We start from the raw sequence: 21,369 nt of genomic DNA, 5'->3' as shown, positions 1-21,369 counted from the left end.
CCCTCCAGGAGGAGTTAAGCCAGTTTCACCCTCACAAATTTTCCTTTAGCAAGTCCAGTTGAAAAATCTTCATAGATTGTCTGTTGGAGTTTGGCAAAGTCAGGTTCCATGGTATTTATTATTGTTTTGAGCAAGGTGGCTGTGAATAGCAACATGCAAACCACTTGGTTGATTCAAATAAACAGCTTGTTGAGAGTCAACAGTCAGGTAAGTCACAGCCACTCCTTGCTTAAAGGAGCAAGGAAGGAAAACATGGTCACCATAACACTTCAAATTATACATGACAGCTCTTAGGTCAAGTGTACAAGGAGAAAACAGTGATGTTTCCTCACTGACATGTTTCAGTGGTAAGGGTGTGTCAGCACCTTGTTTACACTAAATAGTTTATAGCTATCAGATGACAAATAGCGGAGGGAGCAGACAGGGGTGGGGACCAGGGGCAGTAGGGTAAGAATCCATCCTGGCCAGGCTACAGCTGATGCCAGACACCCATAAGCTGGTTTTAACATATCAAGGAAGAATCACGGCTGATGTTGGTTATTTAAAATTTTATTTGCCTCTAATTTACTCTCATAAAAACACTCTAGTCTATTTGGTTTTAGTATTCAGACAGTACAGACTTCTGATATTATCAGGAGGGCTATTAGAGAAGCAGTACAAACCAATCTACTTTAGCGTGTAACCAAGCACAGGTGGAACTAAAACCACCCACGCTTGTAAAAACTAGTTAGCCTGCTTTCTTGGGCTTTATAGTTAAAATACAATACTCAGTAAATGGTTATAGTCACCAACCCATATAAATAAAATCTAACATAGTAAAATGGGAACAGCTGAATGTGCAAGAGTCAAAGTAAAAATATGTAGATAGGTATTTTGCTAATTAGAGCAATCACCAGTTATCTGCATCTATGTTACAATTGTCTCTTATAGGTGTGAGTTTTCCTCTTCATTTCCAGTTAAAGTTCATCGCTTTCATACAGTCCAGACTGCTCAGCCAAACGCTGAAACTCTCCTTCTGGTGAGAAAGCTTGTTTCACATCCAGTCCTCTTCCATTAAGTGCCAAATACTTGCTAAAAGTTGGTCGAACCCGTAACTGCTTTGGGGCTGGAATGGGCTTGTTTGCATGTGCTGGAAGAGAGGAAAAAAAAAAAAGCCTCTTTCAGTGTCTTCCCAGACTGTGGAAAGACCAATGGTAGAGCACCCCAATTGCATTTTGCCTGCAACATAAATTAGCAAACCACCCTTAGGAAGAATTTAACAGACTAAACCTGTAACTCAGAATTAGAGATTTATATTCACCCTCCTTGGTGTCAATCAAACTGTAGCCTTTAAACACTGCAGGTAGCAGATGTAGACAAGGCACAAAGGACACATCACAGTGTCTTTTTACTAAACAAAAGAGTTTTTCCCAGCATAGTTACTTTTTGTCTAGTTCAGTATGTTTGGAAAGAAATCCTCCCAGCAGTCGAAGCTGCATAAGGTTACTCTTGAGGGCCTGCTCTGAGGACAAGTGCCTGTGGCAGCTGCAGCTGCGGTTGTGGCACTGTGATGTGGTACTCACTTGCAACCTCCAGCCTGGCATGGCATGTGGCCACACCTGCTCCGTTGACAGCAGATACGGTATACCAACCAGCATCTTTCTTGTTTGCATTATGAATCAGGAGACAAATCCTTCCAGTATTGTCATGTAACAAGCTGAAAAAGGAAGGTGTTTATGTGTAAGTGCTTGGAGGGGGGAGGAGAGAAGACATTGAAATCAGAGTCAGTTTACATGCTGGGAAAGCCCTAGAACGATTCTTGCAGGGCACTGCAAACTAGACATAAGCACTGCATTTGTGGGATTCGCATCACGATACCATTCAGGTGCCATCGAGGCCCTTCCATAGCCCCACAGCCTCCGAGCGTGATGAAGGCATTGCAGGTTTCAGTCCTAAAGCCATCCTTCTCCACGGGCCTTGTAACTGCTGCTAGAATTCACAGCGGCAGCTGGTCACAGCTTCCTCTCTGTGCCCTCAAAACAAGACTCTGAGCATCGTGCCTGTCCAGCACGTGGTCCTGTTCACCACGTCATAACTGAGGGGCAGATCTAGCTTTCCAACTTGCTGCTTTTAGAAACCAGCCAACTCAACTTTGACTTAACAAATACTGGCTATTGTTTTCTAACACACCAACGGCCAACTCATTAGTAGGATACCTTATTCGGTCTGTATTATATTGTACCATTTCGTTGTTTCTTTTCCAGTAAATCCGGGGTGTTGGGATAGCAGAGATCTGGCATTCAAGTCTGGCTGTATCTCCTTCAAAAACCTTTTTGCTTTGTGGCTTGAAGACGAAAGTTGGAGGCATGTGGTGTTCTTTTGCTAAATTAAAGAGGAAAAATAAGGAGGAGTCACTGTAGGTATTGAATGTTAATACCAGGCTTGTTTTTTAAGATTTCAGAATGCTAAATTCAGGAGGGCACATATTTCTTAGTGCAACTCCTTAGCCTATAGGCAATTCCCATGAGCATAAGGGTGTAATAGACACAATTCACTTTAGGAGGAGAGTCAATCAACATATATTATCAATCCTGGGAGATTAATAACTCCCAAATTCTGGACATCCCACTACATCTAAATATCCTGCTAGAAGTGCTTTGAAAAAATGTGGCATCCCAAATGTAGGTTTTAAAATAGTTTGGAAAAGGTACGGTGTTTGTTATCTTTTGAGAGCCTGAGTATCTGGAGATACACCTCTGCATCTTAATTGTTTTATGTCCTGTACACAGAGGAAGGCGTTAGAATACCGAGATTTTCCATGTGTGGCCAGGCAATTATCAGTGCTCTTGGTCTTACCAATTACTTCCACTTTTACTGTGAAAGATGATTCTCCTGCACGGTTGACGGCTACACATTCATATGTCCCTGCATCAGATGATTTGACTGCTTCAAAAATAAATGAGTGGAATCCCTTTTCTGAAACTATCATTTTATGGAACTGATCTTGATGAACCATCCTTCCATTCTGATACCACATCACATCTGGAGTCGGCAGCCCACTAACCTGTGAAGGAGAGGAAAGCAGTGAAGAGTTTAAACAGCTTTAAGACAATAAAAGCCCTTCAATGCTATAGGGAGTTCAATGCCAATAGATGATCAAATCATGATTCTACTGCATATTTTGCCTAGTTTTGCATATTAACGTGGTGCTGCACAGAGGGGAAGGCTTGTGAAATGCCATGAAAAGATGAACTTTAGCTACAAGACGGTAGATACTCCTGCAACTCCCTGTTGTTCCCATCTTGTAAGGTAGTTTTGATTAAGCCAAAGATACTCATTGTGGGTTCACAGAGGGGAGAAACTCACCCTTTTAATCCCACAGCTAGCACTGTCAGCAGTGCTGACATCCACACTGTTTTGATTATGTAAATAAACTGTCCTGCAGACATGCTCCAGGTTGTCCATGAGATTCAGAAGTTAAGCAAGTTGCAGCAAGATGGCTAAAGGTCATGCCTAAGTCTGGCAAGAGTTTACTTAAGGAAAGAGATTAGAAATGATTAGGAAAATCCAAGCCAAACCACAATCAGCCGTGAAGTTGCATGTGTGGAAAACCTAGGTTCTTTCTTACCCTAGGGCTGGTACAACTGCCATGCAGTTTCAGGCCATTCTGGTGTTTTGTTTGTAATTAAGGCATTTTCTTGCCAGACTTTCTGCTGCAGCAAGGGCACAGTTACCTCAGAGAAGACTCATTAAAGACAGGCTAGTCCTGAAGAGGCCTTGCTGGACATGTGTCCACTGAAGTCAGCGGAGTCCCAGTATAAAGTACAAGGTTCCCTCCCAAAGTGCCTTTTTTTAAGCAGGGCCTTAATACTCCTTTTTCCCAGTGAGGTCTAGAAGGCCTTCTGTGGTGGTCCGTAATTACCACTATTTAGCTTTAACCACATTCTTACGCAGCTAATTTTATTTACATTTTCCAAGGGAAAATGCTGAAACATTTAGCCGTCTCCTATTTCTCAGTTTACGTTGCCTGGAGAGACCCTGCACCATCTGCCATTAGTGCTCTGGCTTATTAAAGTGCAAAGGCACGGCAGCTCAAAGACCTCTCTTCATGCCACACACCCCACAGAGCTAAAGGAACTGAAAGGCTGGCATTACTTTGAAGTCAAGCCTGCAGAATCGCCCCTCCTCAATGATTATGTCTTCAGGCACTTGTGTAAAACGTGGCTGAAAAAACTTTTCCTGGATTGAGTCATGTCCACGTTCATCTCCTCTTGAGGATGGTCTGCTCCTAAAAAGTGGACAGAAACAATTAATTGTGGAAAAGTTACCATAGCACAAATGAAATCGAAGCACTGATTGCAGCTAGAGTCTCTCGGCATGTTTAGGAATCCAATGCTAGAGTTGTGGTTTGTTTTTCAGCTGTAAGACATGGGTTTTGATCAACCACTTCTCTTGTTCAAATTGTCCAACACAGAAGCATAGCGTATGAAACCTTCATCTTTGGACTGATATCCCAAAGAATTACAAGAGTAATGTCTGCTGTGTTTTATCATGCTATGTTTCATCATTTACATTGTAGGACCTTGCTTTGACTGGAGATTAATCTAGAATACAAACCATATTTGCGTACGTGGAGTCTAAACCTCTAGTGTCATGCTCAGAACTGACTGGGTTAAGGTCATAGTTGACATCAACCATCTGCAAATGGTAGTGTTTTACTTGAAAGGAAACGACTGAATTTCGTACTCACTACTTTTGAAAAAGTGGTAAGTAGAAGTAAAACTAACATTGTCTAGAAACGTTTGAAATAAGGTCTTGAAGAGCAGCACAGCACAAGTTTATGCATTACCTTATGTGTGTTGTAGGAACCTGCAGCCTGATGTTTTCTGCATTCTGGTGCTTGGAAAGAAGAAGAGGAGAGGTGAGTTAAATGAGACAGTTTTATCTAGAAGCTGAATGAGAAGCCATTTTAAATTCATATACTGATTGCTGCTTAAAAGCAAACTGAATACTTCAGAATTCATTGGGACAAGGGAAGATAAAGGAACTTGCATCAGGAGTTAATATTCTCTGTTTTCACCAAAGGCTTTGCCATGACAGCAACAATATTATTAATAGAACGGCAGAACTTCTCATCACCCTACACAGGTGATAGGTGCAGCAGTTTTGTTTGGCATGCAAGGCTTTTGGCCAGCCAGTAACCTTTGTTAGAGGCGTGCAGTGCTGCTGGCAGTATCTAAAATGAGAGCTAAGTACAGAGTGTCCTTCCCTATAGCAGGAATAGAAGTGGAATCGCTGGCAAGAACACTGTATTGTGCCCACTTAAATATGGTACCAATAGCAATGGACACATGCTGAGCTGGAAAATACTTTTCTTTCTAGATCACAGCACCAACTAAGATCACTGACAACTCCACAATCACATGAGTAAATCTGCTAAAGTACCCAGGATTGATTCCTGCTAGGAACTTGGATGTTTGGAAAATGCAGGCAGAGCTGATTACCAGTGACTCATTTTAGCAATGGGGTCAGATAGAAGAAACACTACATGGAAATTTCTGGGGTGTTTGCACTGGCACTGAGCCATTAGGATGCTTGGTCCTGTGTTTGGTAGCCTAATCCTATGGAACATTTAAGCCTGGGTTTAAACTTCAAGCACAGCAGTCTTCAGTTCAGGCAAAGCATTACATGAATGAGGGTTTTGCTGGACTGAGCCCAATGTTGAGTCCAAAGGGAATTGCTTGTGTCTGCTCATTTACACAAGTGCTGTACAATTACTACTTGTATTGTGAAACGATGCTGTAGTGATGAGGTTACTGATAGTTCTAATGCTCTATTATAAGGACTGACTGGGTAGTTAAGTTCCTGAGAAATCAGGAGGCTGAATGAATCAGTGACTACGATATTTAAAAATAAGACTGAACAGTGGGAGTAGGATCTCCCAAACAGCGAATTTCTCCTTCCAATGTTCCTTTTTATGCAGCATTTCATACACCTGAAAAGTTGTCAGTCATCCGGTTTTGACTGAATGTTTCCTTGTTCTCTGCAAAAGATGAGGCTTCCCTTGCTCTCTGACATCCATAACATTCCCTTCTTGCCTCTTGTCAGGTGATTGTTGGGGAGAAATAGCTCGAATTGCGTATTCCTCCCTTGCTGGGATCTTAAGTGTCTCTTGCCTGGAAGAGTTTTGCTAACTGCACTCGGGAAGGTGTGTGCCAGCCTCTCTGTGTGCGTGCGGCAGGAGGGATGTTTTCTTTGGCTGCACAGGTACCCAGTGCCACATCACAGACATTTCTGCTACCTTTGATCACAGAAGTGTCAAAGAGAGCTTTTAACTGGCCTGAACAATCAATGAGTAGTGCAAGTCTCCAACTAAAATGCTTTTGAAAATGCCAGTAATAAAATTCTTGTCTATCAGCGTGTGGGCTGCTAAAATAACTGCTTTGCCTTCTCTTAATGGTTGAAGGTCCTTGGAAGGGCTAAAAACCCAACTGATCCCACCCCAAGGCGCTGACCTCTTGCAGTCAGTGTCACTTATTCCAGTGACAGGTGTAAATCTTGCTGTCCTGGCCAAGTCTGCAGTCGGGCTGTTAGGGAGCAGGTACCTGTCTCCCTCTCTGTGCTGCTCCCTGCCCATCACAGGCAGGGTGTAACATGCTGTGCAGCAGCTGTTGTAATTCCTCCCTGGAGAGGTCATTCCTACAGATCAGGCCCAGCAAGGGGATGGTGCTTAAATTCTCCACCTCTGCCACCACCACCCCCAAAAAAAACCCACCCCAAATTCCTACTCTACAGTGCTCTGCCAGTGAGAGCTGCCCCATCCCCTCCCCTCCCCTGCACGGGTACCAAATAAGCCCCATCTCTGCCCTATTCAGGTACAAGCAGATCACAGCACAATCACCAGGAAATCATTGTTCTGAGACAGGTCCCCGTTTACCTGTGCGTTCTGCATGTTGTCTTCACTTTGTGTTTCCAACACAGATGCAGCATTTACTGGTCCGAGCAGCCTGCGAGCCATTCTTTCTTCATAAGTTAATCGCTTAAAGCAGAGTGGAGAGGAATTCTAGTCAGAAGTCCATTTACTATTTCAGAGCAGCTTGTAAGAGCACATGAATATGCCACAAATTCAGGGTGTTGTCAATGAAAGCAGTGGCTGAATAGAAACACCACGTCTGTTCCAGAGGGTTTGCAGTCTGTGATGCCTACTGAAGTCAGCCTCAATATATACAGTGCTGAAATGCATAAAGATTAAACTGCCTGTTCATCAAAGCCTCTCTAATGCCATCTGTGGCCTTCCACTCCTCCTCTTTCTCTGCTGGGATTATTTATGGGTAACTGATGGCATTATCTCAGAAGCCAGAGTAAGTCCCAGGGTACCTTTCTGTTAGCACTGGGAAAACTTCCCAAGTCATTCAGCTGTGGATTTACTTCAGGAGCTAGAGGCATGATGGATGCTAGCGTCCCTTACTCCTAAAAAAGCAAGAGCCACGCCAGAAGCAGACACAGCCAGAGAGGAGCACCAGTACCCCTAAAAACAATGGAAGTTTACGTCAGCGCAACAGCTGCCTTACGAAATGCTGTGTGCTGTCTGGGGAGGAGGCGAGAGGGCGTTTCAGTCACGTAACAGTAAGTTCCTACAGGACGGATGCAGCACATGGAAATAAATATGAGCAGAGTTAAATTCAAGTTCTGTCATTCGGGTTGCTTTAGAAGAGCACGTTAGTCTCCTGAGCACCAGAACACCTGACACTTCACTTCCCACACAGTTTACCTTAGGTTTGGATTTTGTCACGATGGGACAAGCTCTGAGTGAATTTCTGCTGTGTACAGAACGTCCGTGACTACTCCTGGATAAACTTTGGGGAGGCTTGTGAGACTTTTCTTTAGAAAAGAGCAAGAGAGAGCTTTTGCAAAACCTGTGAGAGCTTCATATCCCTGAGGTCGTTACGGCTGTATCAAGTGTGGCTGAGATTGACCAGTTGGTTTAGACATTGTTAGAGGACAAGGGGAGGAGGACACAGTGGTGATTGCATAAGCCTTATTTTTAGCCTGGTTTCCTATGGGAAGAAAAGCTGGCATGCAGTGGCAAGCTTTCTTACAGCAGATAGGGCATTCCTGTTAGGGACACATTGTTAGATTTGACCTAAAATATATTTTTCTTTCAATATTTAAAATTATATATATATATATATATATATGACACAAAACTGTTCCCATTGATGGTAATGGAAAAACTCCTTTTTACTTCAGGGGAAAGATGATGAAAACCATAAACACTGGGTGGGGTTGGGTTGGTTTTTTTTTTTTGTTTTTGTTTTTGTTGTTGTTGTTGTTTTTTACCAGTCTGCCTCTAGCCAGCAGGAAGATTCCCACATCAGACACCTGCTCGCTATAGCTTGCTGTAATGCGCTTCCCTACTGGTAGGCAATTTTTTCTCCTAGATTTTGATTTCTTGGTAAAGGAGATTGCATTTTGTCCTTTTGCAGAATAAATAAGTGGGTACTGAGACTGAAGAGACCTTCTTATAGAGACAGACTTTATGACAAAAGCTCATGTAATTTCTTTGATTTGTTGTTTTTCATATAAAAAGAAATCAAAGATTTACCACATGTGGTGATGGTCTCTACAATGAGCTTTCACATATTGGTACTTCTCCAAGTTTCTAATGATTTGGAGTGGTTTATTAACCCCAGCATTGAAAGCCAGGGTCAAATTGTGTCTGGAGAACTGAGGGATTCTCCTTGGGTTTCTAGTTGTCTGTGAATGTGATGTTCAGCAGGATCCTCAGCAGAGAGTTCAGGTTTGTGTCACGACTCTAAACATGTCCCTTTCTCCTTACCCTAGCCTTATTAATTTGATTGCAGAAATTCAAAGAGACCGTGAATGGTGTGTGCTGGCCAAGAAGGTAGGATAAAAGGGAAAGGCAACAGCAGCTCAAAGCCATCTTGCTGCATCAGATGGCTTTCAGGAGTCAATGCCTCCCTTTCTGAAGTCTCAGGAGATGCAGACATTGGTTTGCCACAGCAGACGTCTGCAGACAGATTTACAATTCTTGCCACACATCCAGGCCAGCTTTCATCAGGCACTAGCCGTGTGCTGCTCCTCTAGGGGGAAAGGCCTTCTCAGGGCTGCGCTGGCCCACCAGCACAGCTATTTGTGTTCTAATAGCAAAAATAACTGCAAAGAGGGTGTTGGCAAATGGAAGAGATTGGATGCTAACCTTTCAGAGCTACAACTTTTATACCTGCCCTGCCCCATAATTAAAAATGGAGTCACTGCTGGAAGAGATTTTTTTTTTTTTTTTAAACATTTCTAAAGGAAAAATTCAGCCACATCACACAAATAATATTCTGGTCATAAACGGCTTGAAGAACTCCTGCTGGGATCTGCTGAGGTTCTGAGTAAAGGTGTTTGGGCAGTGTTGCTCTGCATTTCCTTCTGCTTTCAGCTCAGTTTGGAGGCTCCAGCAGCTGGGGCACTAGAACTAGGCTCTCTATCCCTGCTTGCACTACCTGGAGTCAGAGCAAACTGGTTCTTTAATCAGCAGGTTTCCCTTACCTGGTTCCCATTCTGGAGAAGGTTGTCTTTGCATCGGAGTTTCTTTTCCAAGTCCTGAATGAGGGCCTCTTTTGTTCCTCGAATTTCTTGGTCTGATGTCTTCTGCATAGAGTTGATGCTAGCTTGTTTGTTATACATTGGTTGTGAGTAACTACTTATGCAGGAAGAGAAAACAAAGTTATTCCTGTAGACCTGCTTGACTGTTTGCTACAGCTTCATAGAATACACACAAAAATGTGAACCTGCTACCTAGAAACTGTAATTCAAATGAACCCGTAAAGCATTTGGGACATAGTTAGTCTAGGTGACAGAACTTAGTATCAGAAACTTAAGGGGAAGCATCTAGCCAAGTCATTGCGTGTCCTCTCACGATGCTTGCAGCCAGTTGCTGCGGGTGGCTGTTCAGCATCTCTGCACCCTGCAGCTGCCCCTGCCCTGACCCAGAGGTGTACAGTAAGGCTGGCAGTGTTTTGAGGGAGCCACTAACTCCACTGAGCAATGTGAGTCTGTCCAGGAGCACGTTCTCCCTTAAAACCTGCATTCCTTTACAAGTTTGATTGTTAAAAAGGCCCTGGGTGCTGTGAATCCACAGCAAGGTCACAAACTAGTTGATTAGGTATGAACAAATAGCTTATTAGTTGCCCTCTTGTTTTTGGCCCCAGAATGTTACTTCATACAGCATTTCTGTCCAGAAGTTCAATAGCCAGGCTTACCCCAAGCTAGGCTGGGTCTTTAGGAGCCCTTTTTGCAACCCCCTCACATAGCCTGATCTTGTAACCCGTAGTCAAGAGACACAATCAAGTCTTGGAGTTAGATAGTAGACCTGATTCTGAAAAGCACTAGGAAAAGAGGAGCATCCCTCAAAACGGTTTGTGAAGGTCTACTAGAGGTCACAGCACTCAGAGCTGACAGGATCTAACCCAGTTCATTACATGCAGTGGGGCCTCAAATACTGCAGTTGTATTCAGCAATTATTTTTTATTCAAAATCCTCTTCCTCCTACCACTTGGGTATTTGTTCTGCTGATTAGAATAGGGTAGAAGTGTTATAATTCTGTTGCATATTCTCATTGCTGTTTGGATTTAATAACTTGCTCAAGTTGTATCTTAAACATTAATAATTTGCCCAACAGATTAACATGTCTCATGTCCCTGTTTGCTCTTTTGTAGCAAGATTAGAAAAATAATTCCTCAGCTCACAGGATGTTGCATTTAAGAGCAGCGTACATGAAAAGCGTAGTGAGGCACCAAAGCCCTTTGCTATGAAAACAGACCCCACACTACGTACAAAACCCTCAGTAGTTACTCCAGATGCATACCCAACCCACATGTGCTCCTGCAGAACTTTTAACAAACACTCCTGAGTGCCCCAGCTAACCCACTCCGTCTTACCTTTCCTCTTCCCACAGTGCTGTCATTCAAAAAACCCCCAGAAACATTCAGGTTTCCTGAATACAAACTGACACTTAAACCTGAATTTATATCTAAGCCAACACGACCCCCCCTGCCCCTATCACCTTTCTGATCTCTTTGGTTGGGTGTTTGTTGCCTATTCTGCACTGACTTTCCCCAGGACCTCCAGTTAATATTGGCAGGAATACAAGTTGGTGAGAAGGCAAGACCTGTCTCCTTTTGAGATGACACTGACCTTGGGAGATATTTGGATTGCAGCCCAAAAGTAAAGTGATATAATACATATTCAGGAAAGAATTTAGTCTTTGGTCTGAAGGGGTAAAATTTTCAAGTGGCTGCCTTTCTGTTAGCATGTACGATTAACGAAAGCTGTATTGTAGGTGAGCATAGAGTCCCATCATGATGTTGAACCTGAAAATACTGCTAAGACTCACTAGGAATCCTGAAGTTGTTTATACGTGGGAAATACTACTGCCTTCCCCCCCGCATCCCTGTTCATAAGCCATGTTTGCTGAGAGAAATTCGAGATGGGTGCCCATCTTCTGAATATGCTTAAATGAGAGTTTTCCATCAAATCGAACTAAACTGTTCAATCTGACACCAGAAAACCTGCACAGCAGCCCGTGACATGGCTGCTGTGCACTTTAGTTCCTGGTGGATACCCATCTCTCCCACACAGACACCAAGGGCAAGCACTCAGCCTCCTGACCCGATTCATGCAGAGTCCTGCCTCGAACATCAGAAGCCAATGGGAGTGGTACCATGGGCTTCAGCCAAGCTGGTGTTTCACCGGACGGTTGGATTTGGGATGGTAAGTGCACGAGAGAGGCCAGGCCAGAGGAAAGCAAGGGGAGGTTAGAAGCCCGTATTATACTTACTGAGGTTCCATAGGAGAAGGAGTTTGGCTGTTATAGTCGGGCTGCGAGGGTAGCACAGAGCACAGGAATGCTGCGGGGGGTTGGTTAGGCATGGATATAAGCCGTTGGCCAGATGATGAGCTAGCAGGAGATTGCGCAGATGCAGGTGTGACGGGATATGTGGATTCCTTAGGGGCACTACAGGAAGGTGAGGAGAGCGTGATTGAAGAGCTCAGCGATGACGAGGAGGAGAATTTCTGCCCGCTTGGGTTACGAGGCTGTATTAGGATGGAGGACTGTTTGATTTGTCTGCTTGACTCTGTAGAGGCTGCAGGTCCTGGAGGCTGCTGTTGCCCTTGACACACATTCTTAGACTGGATAAAGTGTTTTGGACGTTCGTAGTTAAACATGGTTGGTTGGCACATAGAGGAAATGGATGGGAAATTAGGGACACTCATAGGAGAGGTTTCACGGCTGTCCTGGGTTTTTGTTGGTGATAATTGGCTTTGGATAGGTGGCTGGTAAAAACTAGGTGGTAGGCCACGAAAGCTTTCTTGGCTGGGCTCCTGGATAGAATGGAACCCTTGCCTTGCAGAATAGAGGTTTTCTTGGTGTGGATTATCCCTTAAGGAAGACAATACAGATAAAATAAATCGTACATCACCATGTGAATCACAAAAATAGTGTGTCGTGAGCAGTCATTAACAATCCAAAAAGTGTGAAGTTCAGGCAACTGACAATTCAAGTTTGAGCTTAAAATAAGGAGATATTTAGGATTGATTAGAGCTATTGCAGAACTGTATGAACATTTCAGATTACAATAACACATCACGCACTCTACTATGACTCAGGTGCAGTGCTATCACAGCTATCTTACCTGCAAGAGCCCAGTAAATTTTAAAAGAAATAGCAATTTTTTTTAATTGAGACAACCCATCACCTTCATAAGTCTACAGATAATCGTGGCTGGTACTGCTAAACAATGTAATTTTCCACGTATCATCTTAACTAAAGATCTCTGGATCCTGCAGTTTTGTGCCCTGTCAAAATACTAAATGTACTATTACTCTGAGAATTGTCTATTTGTGCTGAGAAATTCCTTACACCACAGGGAAGGATGAAACAGGTTCTACTTTCTTTTAAGCCTAGAACTAAACCTTTGAATTCAAGTATCTTGATTTCTTCTCTGATGGCTTTTGAATTCAGAGCTTTTTATATCCAATTGAGGTTTGGGATTGGAATGCAAAGGACTGTGCTGTTCCCTTTGAAGTGATTTCCTGAGATTTGTTCTTAGGGCTAATAATTGCCAGAATGACATAGCTGCAGGATAAAGTAGGGCAAGCCGAGCCACTCAGAGGTCCTGCATTTATTTTGCAGTTCCTTGATATCAAAACTCAGGCTTTCCACCAACTCAAAACCCAAGAAACTTTCATTAGAGTAGACTGAGCAACTCTGTTAAAACTGACAAACAACTTCAGCTCCAGGATAAATAAATAACCCCCCAAAATAAACATAAAGCTAGTAATAAAAAAACGAGCACATAAATCCACACAGTTACATGTGCTGGAAAAAATTGTAATCTTGCCCTACTGAGATCAGCTGTTTCACTGCTATATATACACAGTATATTGTATTCCTCTCATCGGAGAGCCTGAAGAAGGGCTCCACGAGGTCATAAATTCCCATGGGGGGAGAGCCACTGAAGACATCAGTCTTGCTTTAAAGACTCAAAGCTTTCATTTCCTAAAGGTAATTATCAATATTAGTTGTAAATTAGCTGTATGTAAACAGAGGTTTTCTAGTAAAAAGTCTCTAACTTTCCCCTTGTCATGCTCTTGGAATGTGAAGCTGGCTCAAGTTTTTGGAGCTCGTCCACACTATGTTCTCATTCACTGGTGCAGAAAACTCGTTGAATCTTGGTTTTGTATCATTTTTCTATCACTGCCTGTGTACAGATTCACTCATGTTACCTACTACAGAAACCAGCATTTACTTTGTTTTCTAGAATACTGCACTCAAACAAGATACAATGCACAGAGTCACTTGTCACAGCAATGGCTAGGTTATATTTTCCTCAAATCATTCCACCTTCATTTGGGTGGGGAAAAAATATCTAAAGAGACTTTTGACTTTACAAGACAAACCCAATAATAATAGAGACACTTTGCTTTCTAGAAATTTTTTCTTTCCCCCCTCGTTGCCTCCCAAGTTACCTTTGACACCACCTCACCTCGAAGGTACGTTTTCACCTCAGCATTACCCAGCGCGTTGCGGTTTCTCACGCCAGCTCCCTAACCAGCTTCGAAGTCAAAAGTGATGTGGAACAAACCCCAAGCACAGCACCTTACCTACAGCCTAGGAGTTGTCACCTGGGCTCTAACCGGTATTTTGGGAAGGGACCGTCATTCACTGACCCGGACTGTCATAGTAGCCTCTGTGTAGCGTTATAAGACCAGAGGCTTTAATGTGCTGCCAGCAGATGACACCGCGGGCCCTGCCTGGCCCTGCCCGCACCACTGTCAGAATAAGAGTCTCCACCAGCGGGGACACTTCATTTAAGGGCTGGAGCCTGGGCTTTGGCAGGTGCCCACGGTCAGCAAATCACCCGGCTGGGCAGTGGTAAAGCCTGCCTGCCCTGCTGCCTCCCCTTCCCCCTGGTGCTCCCCTGCCCTCACCAGGAGAAGGGGGAGAGCTGAGCAACCCGGCAGCTACTGAACAGGAAAACAAAATGGTTTTGCCCATAACAGCCCTGAGGGAGTGGTGAGGAGGGACTGCTGCAATATGCTGAAGTGCCCCTAAAACCCTGCATCATTATCCCAATGAAATTCCTTTAAAAATTCAGTTTCTATTTGACTGTAACCTATTGCCTCTGCAGTAACAACACTCTGTTACTGCTTCTGGGGCTCTGTACTTAAAGGCTACAGATAGTTGAAAGCCAGACATAAATGCTGTTTAAACACGTGGATTATTTACAGATATTTACTTGGATTAAAAGGTGCAACTATGGTGTTTTCACCAGAGCAGCAACACATCCTGATGGCAGATTAGGTGATTTGTATCCCTTTAATCAAAGGCTTCAATGCTTAATTACATCTTAAATTAACATTATAGTGTTCTAAGTATCTTAATTATAGTTTAGCAAATAATGCATGCTATTGTTCAAAAAAACCCACCCCTAACCTCATAATTACTGCAGCTCAGCTGTGTGTGGTCTCTGAGTTGCCTTTTCCCTCCTTTCACTCTACTGGTGTCTTTCAGTACACTGATTTTTCAAGAGTTAATCCACATTTAGTGTTTGTATTTAAACATTAGCCCATGGTTTGTGAACTAAATTCTACATAGCAGGTGTTAATTGAGTGCTAATTAATTTAAATTCCTCGTGATGAAAGTGTCTAAGGGAGGAAGTGTGTCTCTAGTTGCTGGAGAGGTTATTTGCTTTTTAAGTAAAATAAAAATAAAAATTAAAAATAAAGTTTTCACAGAGGGAGTTGAGTACTTAAAAAAAAGGTAACTGTAGCATGATCATTTGCCCTATAGGAAGCTGTGAGCATGTTAAAGGTCAGACTCTGCTCAGGCAGGCTCCCTGGCTTCCCATTGACTTCAATGAGGGTGCAGTATGCCTGGTTCAGAACTAAAGTTGGCTGCAAGGCATCAATTTAAGGACAGCTTTATGCACTTAAAAGGCTGGACATAACTAAGAAGACTTGTGTGAAAGAGAAGGAACAGAAAAACGTGAGATCCAGAAGGTAGGAAAAAAAAATAAAATTGGAAGAACTAGGAGGTGGAATGTTAAAGGCAGAGGGATAAATCTCATAGCCTGTGCTTAGGTAAGGTAATAGTGCTCTGGCCAGTGCTGCGAGGTGTTAGAAACCAGCTTTTCTGTCCTGCTTTGATTTACTTGCTATGAATGGTGATTTGTTGTGTCTGATTGGGTCCTCCTCATTTCTTGGGCCATATAGCAAAAAATGCCTAAAAAAAAAAAGTTAGGAATATTTTGCTTATTTATCAAGGAATCTTAGAAGACCTGGCAGTATACTTAGTGCCTGGAGCTTCTTCTTTTGCTTGGTTTAAATTCTTTTATTAAAGTTAATAATCAGTATAGATTTTGTTCTGCTTCTTTAAGGCTGTGAGAAGGACACTGTAAACTGCAGATATAAAGGGCTGGGAAAGGAGTAGCTGGTAGTGACAGTCTTCTAGAATCGCATTTTCTAGCTTTTGCAGAGTGGCTGTTGCTAAGCAATAATTTGGAGAAGTATGAGTACAAGGACTTCATTCGTTTTATAGTTATTCCCAGTAATAGCTTTGTTCTGTCATCACTGTCTTTGTTGGTGTTTCTTTTTGTCTCTGGTAATACAGTTGCAACCACATACACTACATGAGAGAGTTAGAGGGCTAAATCTGCCTAACAAGGCAGTTATTCACTAGAGATTATTGCTTAGTTTGAGGTAACAGCAACATTTACAATGTTGAGGTCCATTCATAACGACGTTTGAAAGCACATGGCAGTAAGACTGTAAGCTTTAAAGATATTTAAATGCTTATGGATGAGTATATCCAGAAATCTTAATAGTTTTTCTCTCTGTATCTTGAGATGTGTAAATGCCTTCCAAAGTCTGCTTCAGCACTGCTGCCAATCAAAAGCACTCTGCAGCTCTATACACTAGTTATTGTTTTATATAACCCAAATTTTTAAAAGCTATTACATAGCTGATGGTGATGGTATGTTATATCCCTTCATGCAGGACGTCAGGTACTGCATTTCAATATACCCAGAACTTTAATGCAACCCCACCTCGCTGGTACTGCTGCAAGCAATAAACTTTACAAGGAGTCATCCTAAGCAGCAAGTATCATCTAAAAGAGCTTCCCCACAGGTTCCTTGTTAGAAATGCCAAATACAGGCTTCCTGCTGCCATTGAGAAATCTGGAGAGGGGTTGGAAAGCTGGTCCTGTTCTAAAAGGATAGCTAGAATATGTCTCCTACTGCCCCCATTCCTTCCAAGAGATAATTACTCCAGACGTTTTATGAAAGGCTTTAATTTTTTCTTGGCAGGCAACAATCTGCCCTTGTTTAAACCAGTCATCAGGTAAAGATAACAAGCACTGCACTGTTGGCCTGTATTAGATGCTGCCAAGCAAGCAGCCTTATCTCTAGGTGTTTGGACCTGGGGTAGTTGAGCGTGAGTTGACTTGAATACGGTGCTGCGTTCACATGCTTGGCTTGTGGTGTTTGAAGGCAACAACGGCACATGCACAGCTTCATGGCAGGCTGCAAGCCAACCCTCGGCAGCTTTGCAGGGCTGCAGTCTCCTAAAAATCTGTACAAGTTAGCTTCAGCCGGGGTTTTGATTCTGCAGTGGGGTTTGCTTAGGGTGCTGGGTGATTTCCCTGGAGCAACCCTGGATTTCATGGAAAGGCTCGAAGCTAAACTGGGAGCCTCCTCTTGGTGATCTGCAGGTTATTGAAGCAAACCCATTTTTACTCAGTGATTTAGCAAAAAAATCCCTGTGCACAGAGAAATCTATATTGAAATACGATCTCCCCCATAGTGAATTTGGAGGAGGGTGTTCAGCATTGTTAAAATAACGGGTTTAGTTAAAGTGGCTGAGTACATCCAAAAATAATCTATAACACAGAGAATGCTTTCTGTCAGGGCCAGCCATTTACACACGGTGTAACAGTATCGCTGCAATGCAAGGCTGGCATTCAGCTGAGAGAGGAGCCACACGTCTGCCTCGAAGCGCTCGCCCTCACAAACAGGGCTGAGGAAACTCCTCTGTAGTGCTCGGTTTGGACCTCTTAACTGTCACCATCTGAGGTCTTTGTTATGCCTGTAAACACCTGAGAAACCACAAAAATCTGGGATGGAATTGCTAAAATATGTGTTCTAACTTGTTTCTCTGGAACAATTAAACAGGATAAGTAATAATGCAGTAGGTACATACTACTTGAGAGCTGTATTTGGGACAGAAATTCAATCGAGTCTTGTTATAAGATGGAATACTTTATCCTTGGGGGAAAATCTCCTGATCAGGGAGCGTCCCTACCGTGGCACGGGATGGTTTTCATTCTGTCCAGTGGGTCACTGGTTCAGTACTTTTCCTCCACAGAGTGCTTTACAGGTACTGTCTGCACCACGCTTACAGAATCTTGAGTTTTATTGCTGTCTCTCAGAGGGGGAAACAGAAACAGGAGGTGATGCCACTTGGCCAAGGCTACAGAGAGTGTTGGTGACAGCAGAGTTGTACCTTGGCATTTCCCAGATACTGTGGGCTTTGCCTCAAGCTCTGCTGTGGGGCCAAAGGTCTTCCAGAGGCTGATTATTGGGGGTGATGCTTTAGAGTTACAGAGAGGCACTTCTGAAAATGCCATTAGGCACTTACCTGAGCCTTTAGATAGTTACATGCTCTGTCAAATCGAGGCTGTGCTGTGCTGTGGCTGGGCTGGTGTTACACATTCCCATCGTCATGTAGGCAAACAGCTGAGGTTACTGTGTGTGCACGTTTCCCTGTCAGGCTATGGGGCACGGCAGCTTTGCAGTGGTATTGCTGGGGTCATTAGAAAGTTCAGCCCCTCAATACTGTATAAAACTAACCCAGGGATGTAATTTTCTTACCGCAGAGGTGAAGCCTGAGGTGAAGTCTCATAAGCTCCATGAAAATCTTCAGCATCACTCTTGGAGTTCATCTGGCTGAAGTTTGTGGCTTCTGCTCGACAGCCCAGCCCCGGGATGTCTGAGCTGTAGGGCAGCAGGGCAGCCGCCTCTCGGTCCTTGGCTCCCATCTGGCTGTTCCTAGGGAAGGTGGGTTTCTTCATGGTGACTTGCACAGCTGGCCTGCGGGCAGCACCTGCAAAGCCTTCCAGCTCTTTTGCTCCTGGAAGTAGAATTGTCCGCAAGTCAGGTAGAAAGCAGAGGTGGTTCATCGACACAGCGTGCGGCAGCAATGGGAAGGGAAACTGGTGTGTCTGTGCAGGTGGATCAGAGCTCAACCCACCTGGGGTCTGCATAGACCAAAACCTGCACAGTGCATTAGCCAAAACTGGCTTCTTACCAGGGCTGGTGAGCTCTGGTTTACAAGCAAGGTGCAGTTCTGTTTGGAGATGGCTTTCAGCACAAGCCAGACAAGTCACATGTTACAATAACAAGGTATAAATACAGCCAATGGGTTGGGCTAAGCTGGAATTTCTGAAAGGATGAAGCTCGGGGATGAGACTCCTCTGTGAGGGGGACCATCATCTCCACCTTGTCATCCTTCACCAAGGAGGAAGAGGGGGCACAAGCAGAAATGCAGAACCACTTGCGTCCAGCTTTTAGAAGTACCCAAGCAGAGTGCATTTTTGGGGCACTTCTCCTGAGCCTACAAAAGTATTTGGGTCTGGCTTCTGCTTGGCAAGTATCTGTCAGTTTGCCTGATGTTGAGCAGCAGCAAATTCTCTTGTGCCCAGTTGCTTAGCTCAAAAATCCTTGTGCTTACCTGGGGAAACAGAAAGACGTGCACTGGATGCCGCAGATCCAAATTCATTTTCAGCAACGCATTTAAATACTCCAGAGTCTTCTGGAAAAGCTTCTGTAATAACCAGGGTACAGACTTCCTCTGAAATAACAAGTTCAGGAATGCTGTTGTACCATAAAAGCCAACTGTTAGCTTGTAGGAACTGGTCCTTGCAGAGCGACTGTTACTTAGTGATGGGGCTTGGCAGCAATAAAGTGCAAAAAAGTGATGGAAAGGGCATGGGAAGTCAAGGGATTCAGAAAGAGCAAAGTTGAAGGAAGAATCTTTCTTCCTGTGACTTTAATGACACAAGGCACAATTTTTTTGCTAAACTGTGTTCTTCTCTTGCACAAGTTTAAACCACAGAAAAGCTTATAGGTCAGAATGGTTAATATGTTTTCCCTTCACAGGCTGAATGTAAAAGAGACGATACCTTTTACTTTGTGTTGTGAAGAAAATTAGGGCCTTTCAGGTACTTGTGTCAAAACTAAGAACTTGAAATCTCTTAGCCTGACACTGAACACTATCTTCTGGCTACCCCTTGGACATTATTGTTTTATCTTGGATGAGATGGGAAACACTAAGTGTGGGGTAATTAACGGATGATATGTCTAACAAAAAATGTGCCGTGTACTTACCAGGAAGTGCTGATGAACAAGCCTCTGCTCAGAATAAGAGAGAAAATGAATTAAATGGTTATAATGCCAGAATGGAAGAAAGAACTTCAGCCCTCGCTCCCTTTCCCACCTCAGCTGTCACCCCGGCTACAAAGGCACCACCTCCCTTTCTGCCCATCAAGGGAAATACCATCTGGATAGGGCAAGCTCAGGTTTGGCTGGGAAATCTTGATGGTACAAACATCTCTCCGCTGAGGTGATACAGAAAATGCTCCACTGACTTTGGAGTTAGTCACTGTGTATTTGGCCCACTGGAGCTGTGACCTCACACTTGGGATTATCATAAATTGTTTAAAACGCGCTTATATATTTTTTTTTTCCCCTAAGTCCATCAGTGGTTATAATATACGGTGACGATGCCTCCACGGCTCAGTAGCGCTTTCATTAATAACTAAGAGCATGGCAATCTCCTTCCATTGTGCCTGATCTGCCCACGCGTTGCCAAGGGAAGCGCAGGCTCCGTAGAGCAGTCTGTGACTTCAGGTCATCTGATACTTGTCAACTTAACTCTGCTTCTATGAACACGTGCGATCTCCTCATTTTTATAGCAGTTCTTGCTCCTGTCTTATCACTGTCCCAATAAAATCATCAACAGACATAGTAATAGCTACTTAATACCTACTTTTTCTTAGGATTCGGAAATCGGCAGAGTCTATTATCTGATCATATTCTCTGTACCAGTGAACCTGTAAGGTGGGTGTAGCACGAATGCGACATTCAAATACCACTAATTGACCCTTTGTAGCTCTTATGTTTTGTAGACCCTGGAGGAGGAAAAATTGGTGTTAAATGGCTGACTATTGAAGCAATTATTACAGAATAATACGCCCCTCAGTGAAGAAGATGATCTCATGCCCGTATTTTTATTTTACTTACAATAGTTGATTTAATTCTAAACGCATTTGCAGTGGGTTGTGAGTGGAGGTTTTTTTCACCTGTAGACCAATGCTGCTTAAAAGGCTTTAGCTTATGCGTTTAACTAAAGATATAAATGCAGGAAAAACATCTATTTCAGTGGATACAACATAATAAGGGAGGTTACTATGAGAGGTTTCTACTTCAGCCTTTGTAGGAAATAAATCAGATGAATTCATGAAAGTGGTTCTGTCTGTCTGGATCATTTACCAATTAAGATGTTAGTTTGATAGCATCACTAATGAAGCATGCTGGCTTTTTGTAATTGTAAATGAACCAGTGTCCCAGCCTCCAAGTACTTTCTGATGGAGCAAGAAAACTCAAAATCTAAAGCTAGTAGTTGCAGAACAAGCTTTGTCATTCAGACAACCCGTGCTCTTTACCTTTGTAAATACAGGTGTGCTTCCATAGGCAGACCCGGTCAGGCTTGCTGAGGGACTCTGCATCTATAAAGCAAAGAAAAGTGATTTTTATAGGT

At 43.3% G+C, this 21,369-nt stretch overlaps 1 protein-coding gene across 7 annotated transcripts; it reads right to left on the bottom strand.

The window, feature by feature from the left end:
• Window positions 1–539: 539 nt before the first annotated feature.
• On the bottom strand, window positions 540–21,337 carry MYOT (myotilin). Of its 7 annotated transcripts, XM_026858467.1 has the most exons (14): window positions 21,275–21,337; window positions 20,599–20,740; window positions 19,938–19,961; window positions 19,282–19,401; window positions 18,423–18,681; window positions 11,828–12,430; window positions 9,538–9,688; window positions 6,917–7,018; window positions 4,829–4,878; window positions 4,135–4,267; window positions 2,836–3,043; window positions 2,196–2,361; window positions 1,563–1,696; window positions 540–1,129 (listed from the first exon to the last, which is right to left on the bottom strand). In XM_026858467.1, exons 1-14 carry the CDS (start codon window positions 21,335–21,337, stop codon window positions 957–959), a joined length of 2,328 nt encoding a protein of 775 aa, XP_026714268.1. In that variant the 3' UTR covers window positions 540–956. The 7 variants fall into 7 exon arrangements, with proteins under 7 accessions (XP_026714268.1, XP_026714269.1, XP_026714270.1 ...); XM_026858468.1 differs by lacking the exons at window positions 18,423–18,681; window positions 19,282–19,401; window positions 19,938–19,961; window positions 20,599–20,740; window positions 21,275–21,337 and adding an exon at window positions 14,155–14,310 and having other exon boundaries at window positions 9,538–9,691; XM_026858469.1 differs by lacking the exons at window positions 18,423–18,681; window positions 19,282–19,401; window positions 19,938–19,961; window positions 20,599–20,740; window positions 21,275–21,337 and adding an exon at window positions 14,155–14,310.
• Between the last annotated feature and the right edge of the window lie 32 nt (window positions 21,338–21,369).

Source organism: Athene cunicularia (assembly GCF_003259725.1).
Source record: "Athene cunicularia isolate RWA chromosome 13 unlocalized genomic scaffold, athCun1 chr13_part1, whole genome shotgun sequence".
Lineage (NCBI taxonomy): Eukaryota > Metazoa > Chordata > Aves > Strigiformes > Strigidae > Athene > Athene cunicularia.
This window is presented reverse-complemented; position numbering and strand designations above follow the sequence as displayed.

Excerpts from the sequence above, each read along its gene's own strand:
- MYOT (XM_026858467.1), bottom strand. The coding sequence starts at position 21,337 with ATGCAGAGTCCCTCAGCAAGCCTGACCGGGTCTGCCTATGGAAGCACA. Across the intron at positions 19,962-20,598 it reads TTTCCGAATCCTAAGAAAAA|AGGCTTGTTCATCAGCACTT; the intron begins GTAGGTATTAAG and ends TATTCTGAGCAG. Across the intron at positions 1,697-2,195 it reads TATAATACAGACCGAATAAG|CTTGTTACATGACAATACTG; the intron begins GTATCCTACTAA and ends TTCCTTTTTCAG.